Below are 12,464 nucleotides of genomic sequence, written 5' to 3'. Positions count from 1 at the left end.
CGAGAGTGGTGGACGACGAAAGAGAGAAAAAGGTGGAAACAACCAAGAAACGGCAAGGGCACACGGAAGCGGGAAATCTGACGTACGAATCGAGACAAAGGGAGATCAGGAATCCCGTTCCACCGTCCTCCCAAATGCAAATCCGTTAGCAGACGCAGGTTCTCCTCGACGAAGAACGCGTCTCGGGATCTGTCTTGTTTGTGTACTCTTTTTCTGGTTTCCCTTTCATTGCCTGTTCTCTCCCTGCTCTGCGTCACTGCGCTTCTTCCCGATCACCCCCCGTGGCCTCCGGTCGCGCACCTTTTTTGCTCTCCTTCGTTTGTTTCAGTCAACCTGATTTCCTTCAGACGCGCAACCTTCCGTGGCTTCGTCTCTTGTCTCAGATCCGCCCCGCTCTGGTTTTGTTTCCCTTCGCCGGCGTCACATTTCCCTTCTCCACGTTCCGGATTTTCCACGGCGACGCCCTTCTCTCGAACTCTCGAGGCGACAATGCCCCGCGCGTCTCTTCGCAACAGACGGAAGAATGCAGTGCAGTCGTCTGTATCTTCCTCGCCGGAAGGCCGGGAGGGAACGTCTCAGCCTTCCGCTCCTGGCCCGCCTTCTGCGCCTCCCTCTTCGTCTCCCTCGCTCGCCTCCTCGTCCTCTTCGTCTTCCTCCGAACGGCCACGCAAGAACCCTGTAGGGCTGTCGCGCTTCGAGCTCTCCACGGCAGCTGAGAGCAGTCCAAGGGAAGCGACCGCGCGAGAGACACCGCCTTTTTCCGAGCCTCTCCGTCGTGCACATCCTTCCTCTCAGCCTTCCTCTCTGGCGTCAGTCTCCTCTGCCTCGTCTGCTTCGTCTTGTTTCTCTTCGGTTCCCATCTCGCTGTCTGGCTCTTCCGGGTCTTGCCTACCCCTTCTGTCTTCGTCACAGTTTGACGGCAACGCGTGTCTCTCGGAGGCGCGCGGGTCGGCGCCTTCGCCCTTTGCCTCGCCCGTGCGCGGAAACGGTGCGAAAGAGCGGCCTCCGGTTCCTTTGGCTGCGCTATTGTCGCCTTCCCGCAGACTTGACGTCCCTCACCGCGAGTCCTGGCCCGCCAGTGTCGGCAGAGCCTGTCGAGAGAGGCTCTTGTCTTGTGTGCCTCGCTCGCTGTCCTCGCGAGCAGTCGCCAATGAAGTCGCGTGTCAAGACGCAGGAGCGCGCGCCGACGACGGCCGTGGAGAGAAGCGCTCGCAAACGTCTTTGCCGTCCTCGCCCGTTCTCCGCGCCTCGTTTTCCTCCCCGGCTCCGTTTCCACAGACCTCGATGGATCCCTGCGCCTTGCCTTGTGGGCCCTCTTCTCTCCGGGCGCGAGAGAGACAGTGGAGTCGAGCTCTCAGCGACGGTGTGGGCGGAGGGCCTGACGACCAGTCCTTGTTTTCTTCCATCTCGTCCGTCCTGGTCCCTCTCTGTCCGTCGCGGTATCGGACGCCGCGCGCGCCGTTCGAAGAAGAGCGAGATGCCGAGCACCTCGCGCGTTTAACTCTGCCGCCGTCTTTCGCTGCGTCTCCCCAGAGGCGCGAGAGAGACTACCTTTCCTTGCGTATCCAACGCGCCAGCGAGAGCCTCAGTCGGAAGCGTCTCGCCTTCTCGTCTCCAGAGAGCGGAGGGAGTGCGGGGCCGGGTTGCCCGCTGGGGAAGGAGGAGAAACGGAGTTTCCTCTCGCCCGTTTTCGCGCCGCGCCCGTTCGAGAAGGAGATGGAAGAGCGGGCGAAGAAGGAGGGGCTGTCCGGCCGGGAGAGGCGCAGCGGCGCGGACGGGAAACCGCCGGGAACGTCGATGTCGCCACTCTTGTTCTACAGTGCTTCGAACCCAAAGGCGGCCGTGGAGACAATGGTGCAGAGAGAGCGAGAGCCCCAGGCCGAGAAGAGCCTCGAGAGGGGAAGAAGTCCTGGCTCGCGAGCGCCCAAAGTCTCCTGGCTTTTTCATCGGCGGGGAGAGCGCGAGGCAGAATCGCGAACGCAGCTGGGAGAAGAGGAAAAAGAGAATAATCGACAAGAGGAGGGCGAAGAGAATCCTGAGAAAGACAGAGAAGAGGGAGGAGGGAAAAAGAGCCGAGAGGGTGCGCAGCAAGCAGACGCGAGAGAGAACGAAGGACGAGGGACACCCAAGAGAAGGAAGCCTCTGGAATTTGGGGACACTCGAGGACAGGCGGGCGCCGAAGGCAGAAAGGCAACGCTGCAGGAGCGAAGACCCACCGGAGCGTTTGCATCCGCAAAGGACGTAGACGAGAGAGACGCTGAGCATCTGACATCTCCGAAGCCGCGTGCTCGCCTAGGAGACCGCGCAAATGAAGCCGCCTGTTTTGACGCTGTCACGGATCTGTGGGAGAGGGGATTGCTGTCTCCGAAGGCGCCACGAGACCGGTCGCTGGGGTACGTCTCGTCGCCGCGGAAGTCTTGTCCCTCTTCTCCCGTGTTTCCCGTGAAGGTTGCGGGAGAGGAGCGCGCGGCTGGAACGGCGTGTTGTGAGAGGGGACCTCGTGAGGAAGAAAGGAAGGAGGCTGACGAGAGCGAAGACGCTTCGAGGAGCGAAGCGAAGCGCGTCTCGAGTGACAAAGACGAAATTTACATCGTCGACCGCCAAGCCCTAAAGTGGATGGCCCCGTTCTGCACGGACGAAGAACATGTGCTGACGCGCGCGCGCCGCCGCCGCAGCTCTGTGACCGTGCTCCACCGTCTGCAGGAGCACGGCAGAGGCGTCGCGTCGCTCTCGGCCCTTTCTTCGCAGGCCCTGGCTTCACAGGCGGTCTCCTCGCAGACCATTTGTTTCTCTGGTGTGTCTCGGGGGCGAGGCAGGCGCCGCCGAAGCAGCAGCCGCAGTGTGAGTGCGGACGGCCAGGCAGAGGAGACGCGAGGCGACGCGTCCGCCGAGAGAGAGAAAGCGACGCCGGAAGAACGTGTGCAAACGGGACGAGAGAGAAGACGGCCGTCGAACGATCTCCAGGTGGACCGGGGCGAGCGGAGCCGACGGGGGAGGGTGCTCGAAAGGGAGAGTGGACGGCGCGAGGACAAACAGGATCGAGACCCACCCGAGGGAGGCCGAGCCGACGCTGTCCAGAGCGGTCGCGGTCTTTTGGGCCCGACCCGGTCCTCTTCCGTTTCTTGTGCCTTTGCCTCTTCGGGGAGTGCCTCGTCTGCGAGTCTGAAGAGCGACGCAAAGAAGCCTCGAGCGTCCGAGTCCCGTGTCTCCTCGCGTTTGACTTGTGTCTCGTCTCTCTCGCCCCTGCGACCGGAGTTGGCCTCGCCACGCCGTTCGCCGACACGCCGAGCCTCGTGTTCTTCAGAGTCGAGTCTGTCTCTCTCCTTCCCTCTGTCCTGTGCACCTGCGCTCGCGAGGGCCTCCCCCCCGAGAGTCTCGGGAGCCTGGAGCGTCCCGCTGGCTGAAGTCATGTCTCCGTCGTCTCCGCCTCGCGTGCCAGGGGCGTTCCGCTCGCCTTGTCCCGTTTTGTCTCCGCCGCCTTCTCTCTCGTCGTGTTCCTCTCCTCGGTCTGCTTCCCGCGAAAAAGAACGAGTCGAGAGAACCCCGGAACCTGCCACACCGTTTGGCTCTCCCTCCACGCTTCCTCTTCGTCGATCTCCCCGTCTCTTCGCCTCTTCTTCTCAGTTGCCGTTTCAGTCCCCGTCGTCTCCCTCTCCACAAGCCGCTGCTTCGCCCCGTCGCGCTTCGCTGCTCGGCGCTCAGCGACCTGCAGGCTCAGCGGCGTCGGTCTCGACGTCTCCGAGACCGACGCCAGGCCGCGCGATTGTCTCTTCTTCGCCAAAGAAGGAAGAAGCAGCAGCCGCCCCTGCGCACGAAAAGACGCAAACTGCTCGGGTTCAGGGAACAGAGGCGAGCCGAGGCAGAGCCTTGCCGAAGAAGCGACCGTGCGGCGGAGGTTCCAAGACGAAAGGGAAAGAAGGAAGCCGCGGCAAGGAAAAAACCAAGGACCAGACGAAAGAAACGGAACCGAACAACGCGTCTGTGTCCTCCTGTTCCTCCTTCCGGAGCGCGCTTTCTGGATCGCCTCAGACCGACACCGGCGAAAAGGAGAATCGCGCGACGAAAAAACTCCGAACCGTTCTCTCTCCTGCCACAGCGACTGCTTCCCCTTGTCAAGATCGTTCGTCTGTCTCTGGGAGGCGACCAGCTCCGAAACGCCACGCAGGGATGCCGTTGTCGGCAGTGTCGCCTGCTGATTCTGTGCCGCCTCGGGCGTTGCGTTCTGCACATTTGCAGGCGCGACGCCACGATCGCAATCCTTCCAGTTCGCGTTTTTCACGTCCTCTGGCAACTCGGGTTCGCGCAGGCGCCGCCAACTCGACCCGCGGGAAAGAGGGCTTGAGTGGGAGAGGGGCGAAGGAAGGGGGCCAACAGAGCGTGTCCGTGAGACACCCGGTCAGCAGGAGCTCGGAGGGAGACAAGGCACAGATTGAGGGCGGAGACCGGGTGACAGGCGAGGAAGAATGCCTCTCTAACGGGGAGGCGGAGGAAGAGCCGGCGGCGAAGGAAAAGCCCGCAGAGACCCCGCCGGCTGGGCAGTCTCTTCCGAGTGCAGCGGAATCTCGCGATACCTCGCTTTCGTCGTGCGATGCGGTCTCCGGAATTGGCGAGAAGGAGAACGCGACGGGCAGTGAAGGACAAGCCCCGCGGGAGGAAGGCCGAGAGGTAGGCAAGAAGCAGGCACCGGCGGTACGGTCCGAACGCTCCCGAGGCGTCTCTGGAACGCACGCAGCAGCGGAAGCGAAGGAAGAGGAGAAGGGCGAAGGTCTCGAAAACGCTGCAGTTGGAGAGAGGAAGAGCCCGAAGCAAGAAAAGGAGTCGTCTGCTGTTTCGGCCCCTCGAGGCTCGTCGGAGTCGGAGCGAGGTGGTCCCTCGCCGCGTCAACCACGGCGCCCGTTGACTGCGTCGACGCTCTCTTCCCTGGGCTTGCTGTCTGGGGTGTCTTGCTTTGCCTCGCCCTTTCGGCGGCGCGCCTCCTCCGATGCCTCGACAGAGCGCTCGTTCCTCTCGGCGTCGCCTGCGTCGCATCTCTCTGCCTCGCGTCCTCGAGCCTCCTCGGAGGCCTCCCTCGACGCCCGCTCCGTCAGTGCGCGCAGCAGCTGTCTCTCTTCGGCGCCCTCGCTTCTGCGGAGCCCTCGGTTCTCGGCGTCGTCTGCAGCGAGTGCGCACGCAGGCCAGGGCGGCGCGGCCGGCGGCTCCAGAGAAACGCCCGTTGTCTTTGAGTGGGAAAAGAAGCGCGCCGAGGAGGAAGCGAAACATGCACGAGACCTCCAGCAAGCGCTCGACGACGATCTGGAAGCTCAGGTGGAACGCATGCGGCAATCGCGGGGCGCAGGCGGCAGGGTGGGAGGGAGTGATGGCCCCGAAGGCGACGATGCCTCGAGGAAGGAAAGGAAGCGGAAGAGAGACGACAGTGACGATGCAGAGATCGCCTCAAGACGCGCGGACCTCTCGATGGACACGCCGAGTTTCCTCGCTCTTGACCCGTGTAAGACAAGCGATATTTGGTGAAGCAGTCGGACCGTTGAGAAAAAACGGAGGAAAGCGACGGTGTGAGACCGTCCGCAGGTTCCTAGCCGATACTCTGGACTCGCGCTCTCGACGCCGGCTCTCGAGAAAAGGTGCCACGATACAATCTCTACACACGTGCATGCATAAAGAGATGCACACATACATTTCTTCGTCTCCGTTCCCTGTTCTCTCCCGGATTCGCACGAGAACGACTTCGCGTCTCTCTGGAATGCGCCACGGGCGATGGGCCTCCAAAACAGTCTTGTTCTCCGCACCCCCGGCGTCTCTGCCTTTATATATATATATATATATATATATAATATATATACATGCATGCGTATACGCTAGAGGTGCATGTATACTGTGAAGAGTTGAATGTGCGGAGTTATGCTCGCCTGGGGGGGGGGGGGGTCTAGCGTGCGAGAATGAAGTTGACCAATGTCTCGCTCACGCCCTGGTGCTGTACGGGCACGTGTGGGCATCGATCACTTGGGGGGAAGCGACAGGATTTTTCGCCTTTCGACAACAGGCGAGAGATTTGCCAATTTCCTTATAGGAGATGGGACTGTCTGAGAGGAAGAGAGTGGTATTCTGCGTCTCGCAAGAGCCATGAATAGAACGTAGTGTAAGGAGACATCCAACAGTGGAGGTTGAAACTGCGTGGCTTTCAGCGCATGTTGTTTTGTGCGACGAAAGATCGCTCTCTGCCGTTGAGAGTTTCCTTGTGGCGCATGCCGCGACGCTCCATGTACCTCCTGTGCTCTTCATCTTTTTTCTGGGCTGCATTGTGTGCTCTATCGCTTCTGTTTCGCGCGTGCAGTTCTCGTGGACGAGGCGGATGAGAAACTTCTGACTACGCAGCAGCTGCGCACGTACCTGTCCACCATCATCACCGGCGTACGTCTCCTTTCGACGTCGAGTTTCGCTTAGTATCGCCCCCCGTTTCCGGTCACGAGAAAGAGGGACAGGACAGGATCAGCAGAGAGAAAGGGAATCACTTGTGTTGTAAGAGAGAATGGGGTATTCTCACTCGTGCCTGGTTGGTGGCTGGGCGGCGTCGAAGTACAAGTTCGAGTGGAGCGTTCCGCTTCGACCGTTTCAAGGGCGAGAAACCGGCCCCGTGCCTACACAGCCTTTGGCTTCTCGCGAACGCGAGCTTCGAGGGGGGACGGCGGCTCTGTACAGCGGCGGGTCGGCAAAGTTCTGGTTTTTCAGATCTTCCGTGGTTTTCTCGTGGAAAAGGACGAACGGAAGAACTGGGAACGTGTTTCACTTTTTTCTTCAGGACCTCCACGGGAAGTCGCGAGAGGCGCTGCTGTACATGGCGAAGGCGTGGAGTCTTCAAACCCACACGTCGACCGGTGTTCGTAAGTTTCGTGAAGGATACTTGGAAACTGGAAAGGGATACAGTACAGAGAGGACGAGAAAGAAACAACGGACAAGGAAAGGGAAAAGCGAGGAGCGGTGGCAAGACACATAAAGTCCTGGCGATCAAGAGCAAGAAGAGGCCCATTGAATGGTGCACGTTTCCTTCGTTAGCGTCTGGGACGGAGGCTGGAAAATTTTTTTTCTGCCCGTGAGTCAGACTAACTTGGCCAAGACACAGCTGATGTTGCCGTCCTCCCCAGCATGCAATCGAGAACGGGAAATCCGAGTATTTTTTCTTCAGCGAGTTCCCGAATGAACTTTGCGAATGTCGGCGAGCGCTTCGTCCCTCAAGCGGCACGACGGTTCCAAGGTAGGCCTGCTGGTCATCAGCAAAGCCGTCGCCGTCGACGAAAAAGAAAATGAAAAAAGGTGCCTCCGAGGAGTGAGAAGGCGGGGCTTCGAGGGCCGTATCGAGCAGGGCAATGCTGGCATTCTTCTGGAAAGGGGAAGAGGGCACTTGTTTGCAACTCTACAAGCGTCCCTGAGACCCACTACATCTGCCTAGGCCACCCCCTCCCAGATATCTATCTATCTTATGCATATATACATACATAATATATATATAGGTAGGCAGTGGCATCTGTCTAGGTAAATGCTCGTGTAAGCTTCTGCCGATGCTCCCAGCTATCTGTTTTTACCTGCGGTGGTGTAGATGTGTTTCTTTACGTATTACAAGTGTATTGATAGACCCGTATCTGAGAAATGACATACGCATGCAGAGAGGCAACAGGACTCTGTCGTGCCTCAGAAGCACGAAGCGATGAAGTGTAGGGCTCGTCGTGTACCGCGCATTTCTCTGCATTTCGGTGGGCCTTCCGTGCCTCTGGCGCCGGGTGGCGCTACAGGCGTCTAAGCGAATATCAAATGTGTCGCATTTGACATTTGCTGATTTGCTTCGCGTTTGTCTCTTGATTTCGTCGATTTTCTAGGCAAGGTACTGCCGAAGGAGAGGCGACGGCATTCCATTCTTCGGAGCAGCAGCAGCGCGTTGCTCGACGGAAGACAAGGTGAGGACGAGAAAATCCGATTCGTGCTGCGCTCGTTCTCCCGCTCTTCTCACGGAGTCCACCGTCCCCTCTTGCATGCTAAAGGACGCGGCAGGGTGCCGCTTCTGTCCATCCGCAGTTTCCTCCACACTCCGCAGTTGCTCTCAGTTTCAAGAGTCTCTTTTGAAACCGGATCTTCCCCTCTCGTGCTTTTTTGCTTGTTCTCCCTCCTCGTTCTGTGCCTCGTCTCTTCCCTGCCTCGCCTGTTCCCTGCCTCGTCTGTTCCCTGCCTCGTCTCTTCTCTGTCTGTACGTGGACCAGAAACCCGACTGCTACACTTGCAGCTATCGTGTGGAATCTCGACACGGACGCAGAAAGGGAAGAAAGCGGCAAGAGGAGAAACAGGAGCGACAGTAAAAAGAAGAGGAAGGCGAAGATGGAGAAGGGACGAGGAAGACGACCGTCCGGAGCGGGGAATTGCCTGCGCAGGAACCGTGTCGTCATCGTTTTGCCGCTTTCGTCCCGTTTCGCTTCTTTGCACGTGTGTGCTTTCAGGCGACAACCAAGAGAGACTGAAGCGACGCAGGATATCGTTTTCGCCTTTCAATAAAGTGAGGGAGACAGCCGTTGACATTGAATGTTTCCCCGAGTCGCTGCCTTGTCGCCTTTTCCCTCTTTCGTTTCTTCGGTACTTTCGGTGTTCCGCGGTGTACACAATCAACCTAGCCTCGTCTGTGCCCGCGCTTCCGGTGTCTCCGACAAAGCTCCCGTCCACGACCTCCTCCGTCCGCCTTCGTTTCCAACGCTCTCCGATCTACACTCACAAGAAGATCTATCTGCCTATGTGTATCTGTATTCATTCCGTATGTAGATATGTAGGTGGTCCAGGTTGCCTGAGAAAGTGTGACGTGGGGAAGCAGTTGGTTCTGTGTACCGCGAGGATCTGTCTTTTTTTTTCTGTCTTTGCGTGCGTCAGGCATGCGGTTTGCGTTCTCTCTCCGTTCGCTTTGCGCAGGTGCAATTGTACACGCTCGACGAGACGGAGAGGCAAAGCAAAGAAGAGGCTGCGCAGAGGTCTTTCCAGAACGAACAGCAACAGCTGATGATTCTGGAGAGGCAGCGAGAGAACGCGCTTGCGTCGTTCTCGCCTTTCTCTTCCTCGTCTTCCCGATTCGACGTATACGCCGAGAGTGACGAGGGAACGACGGAGCGACAAGACGAGGACGAAGAGAAGGAGAATCAGGGCGGCAACGACGCAGCCGCTCAGGCATTTTGTCCCTTTCCGCAGTCGGCAGAGTTCTCGACGCCTCCACCGCCGGCTCAGAAACCGCATGCGGCAAGCTGGGGCGTCTCGGCGTCTACTCCCCCCTATTCCTCTGGTATCTCCGGCGACTTCTTCTCTTTCTCCTCTCGTCAGGAGGCGCCTCTGGCTGGGCCCCGACTCGGGGACGCGCCGTCTCCAGGCGCTTCGCTCTCGCACCCTCTCAACTCGCCTGGGAAGAGCAAGCAGCCGATGCCTCCCGGCGTAAAGGACTCCGGCAAAGTCGACTGGAGAAGAAACGAAGACAGCCCATTCTCTTCCGCCGTCGCGACCCAAAGCAAGTTGCCGTTCACAACCTCTCCGTCGTTCAAGCTCCTTCACGGCTCAGATCCTTCAGCTGTCTCTGGAGGCTCCGCGACTTCCCTGGCGTCGTCCGTCTCGCCCTGTGCGTCTTCGTGCCCCGGAGCTTTCTCAAGGCATGAGAGGTCGAGCGTATTTGGGAAGCCAACATTTCCGTCGAGGGGAGTCGTCTCAACCGTCCCCTCATTCAAGGCGTTTCGGGACGCGCACTTGCGAAACCAGCAACAGGCGCCCTCGGTGCGCATGCAGAAGCCGTCGGCCTCCGCAGCGTCTTCGCCCTTTGCGGGTCTCGGTGGGCTCGGAGCCTCGCCCGGCCGCGTGGAGACAAAGGCGATTTCGGAGAAGAGAAACGGGAGAGAAAGTTCCCTGCAGACGCAGGCGTCGCGCGCCGCCTCGAGCGCGCTTGCGGGGGGTGGGCGGCTTTCGGCCTTCTCCGGTTCTCACCTTCCCAAGGCAGCTGGAAACGAGAAGGGGGGGTGTACGTACACCGGAAGCGAGAACGTGGACGGCGACGAGAACCGCGAGAACGGAATGGTGAATGGCAGCCGCAACAAAGCGTTGGAGCAGACCGACGCGGGTGTGGGGCGAGCGAGCGAAAAGGGGGGGGAACGAAACGGTTTCGATAAGCTCGCAGGAACAGATCACGGCTCTGTGCGAAGAGGAAACGAAGCGCCTGTGCAATTCTACATCAGTCCCCTGGGCCAGCGAGTCTACCGCCGCGGATCTCTCGTCTCCCCTGCGGCCGTCTCGGGATTTCAAGGCTTTTAAACCGTGAAGAGACTGCGAGCTTTGGTGGCGAAACAGGAGTTGCAAGGCAACGAAACGGAAAAAGGGATACACGTGTGTACATACAGAAACGCGTCACCCCTAGTTTCTATCGATATCTGTAGATGTGTGTATTCTGTGTATCTCTATATGCGATGTACATGCATATGAATGCGTAAAACCTTGTACCTGATCGTGTATTTGTATGGAGATATGGCGTGTGAGAGGAGAAAGGAGATGAAGTGAGTCCCATTTCTTCTCCTTCTGGCATCCGTCGGAGAGCGGAGCCGCTGAAAGGTTCCCCGCGGAGAGGTTTCTCCTCGATATAGGAGGGGAGTTGCGGAAGACGGAGCCCGGTGCGAATGCACCCCAAAAACACGTACGCTTCTCTGCAGGCTTGTGTGGCGGAGAGTCAGGTTTTGCCGTCTCCTGTGCCGCCGAGGTCCAGCCGGAAGTTTCGAGACGAAGACGCCCGAAGCAGGCGACGCAGTGCGTCGAGGGCGCCTCGATCGTTTCGTCGTTGACCGAAAAGGAACCGTGTTCGTAGCCGTCCGTAGATCCAATTCGCTAGACTGTACATACACCGGGAGGCGCGACGGGGATCCGTCGGTTTTTCTGTATACGTTTTGGGGGGGACTTATCTGGATTTTTTCGTTACTGAATGCGACAAAGAGGAGACCACGACGCTCCTGAATTTTTTCCGCTCTTCCCTCAAGTCTTTTCCGGTCTTTCCACCGTAGTAGGGACAGCTGTGTATCTGGTTCCGCATTGAACCACGAGGAGTATATACGCTGTCATATATTTTGTCCAGATGGAATGTCGCGATGTCTCCTGTCGAATCCTTCGCCGATTTGACTCTCTTTACGCGAAGGCCGCGCCGCGCTGAGTGACTTGTCCCCTGCCTCTCCCCTCTTGCCGTCTTCGTTGCGAATTTTTTGTCTATTTTTCAAAGAGAAAACCGGATGCTTCAGATCTGAGTTCGAGTCTTCCGCCGCAACGCGGCTGTTGAGTAGGCGTTTCTGCCTTCGGCGGCGCCTTTTGCCGGCGTCTTTTCCGTTTTTTCTCTTGGAAATCCCCTGACAGACCGAAGATGAAAGGGCGGAGTCTAAAAGGAAATGAAGCAGAGAGCAGACGCAGAGAAATAGACACGCAACGGGACGTTCACGGGGAGAGCGAGATGGATGCATGTGGAGATGGGTAGAGAGCGGAAGTTTTCACAGTAACGCTCAGCTTTTCACCGCCATCCGAGACACACGAACAAGATGAATAAGTAGATATCGGTATGTATATGAAATTTACATATATATATATATATATATATATATATACTTCTATATACACGAAGCCAAACAGAGAAAGGCCATACTCCACAGATGCGCAGGGCAGGTTTTCCCGTTTTCGTTTCTGTCCTGGTGTAGTGCCGAAGGAGGGGGGGGGGGTCGGGTGGCGTCGGTTGTTAAAACTAATATTCTCACTTTTCTAAAATTGTCTTTGCAGGAGAGTCTCTCAGTGGGAAGAGCCTGAAGACGTACTCAACCTTCTCCGAGAAGCAGGTGTGTGGTTTCGGAATCTTTTTTTTACCAACGCGACAAGTGCGTTCGTAGGATCGACTTGATCCAGTTTTCACACAAGGCGACCGGAGATGCTTGCATATACACATGTTGGGTGCGCATGTTCTATTGAATGTTCAGTTCAGAGAGAAGAGAAAAAGGGGCTGAGGGGAGTACCGGAGTGAGGTCGGAGCGCTCTAGAGAACAAGTTGAAGCACCATGAAGCAACATGAGTCAAGAGCAACGAGAGGACGGCGCTGCGGGGCCCGTCGACAGATACAGAGAGAGAAAAAGAGAGGCGAAAACTACAGGAAGAGAAGGGGAAGGCCGATAGAGAGAGGCACAGAGAGAGAAAGACAAAAAGAGAGAGGGAGAGAACACGCGATGCAGCACAAATCGTTGCAGGCGTACACGGCAGCGTAGGAAGCGCGGTAGGACGTAGAAAGGGAGAGAAGCACTTTGGTTTTCGCTTTTGCATGTTTCAGTCTTCCTGCGGAGTGTTTGCGTTCGCTTGTGCTCCTTTCCTTCTCAAGTTTCCTTTCTTCTCATTTCAAAGTCGGCTCTATCCTTCACGACCTCGTCTCAGTCTAGCGAGCCCCCCCC

At 58.0% G+C, this 12,464-nt stretch overlaps 1 protein-coding gene across 1 annotated transcript; it reads left to right on the top strand.

The window, feature by feature from the left end:
• Nucleotides 1-489: 489 nt before the first annotated feature.
• On the top strand, nucleotides 490-10,314 carry NCLIV_040910 (conserved hypothetical protein; the record flags this gene model as incomplete). The annotated part of the gene is made up of 7 exons (XM_003881000.1): nucleotides 490-5,488; nucleotides 6,332-6,408; nucleotides 6,797-6,878; nucleotides 7,181-7,249; nucleotides 7,869-7,946; nucleotides 8,481-8,536; nucleotides 8,941-10,314. 7 exons carry the CDS (start codon nucleotides 490-492, stop codon nucleotides 10,312-10,314), a joined length of 6,735 nt encoding a protein of 2,244 aa, XP_003881049.1.
• Nucleotides 10,315-12,464: the final 2,150 nt, after the last annotated feature.

Source organism: Neospora caninum, chromosome IX, assembly GCF_000208865.1.
Source record: "Neospora caninum Liverpool complete genome, chromosome IX".
Lineage (NCBI taxonomy): Eukaryota > Apicomplexa > Conoidasida > Eucoccidiorida > Sarcocystidae > Neospora > Neospora caninum.
This window is presented reverse-complemented; position numbering and strand designations above follow the sequence as displayed.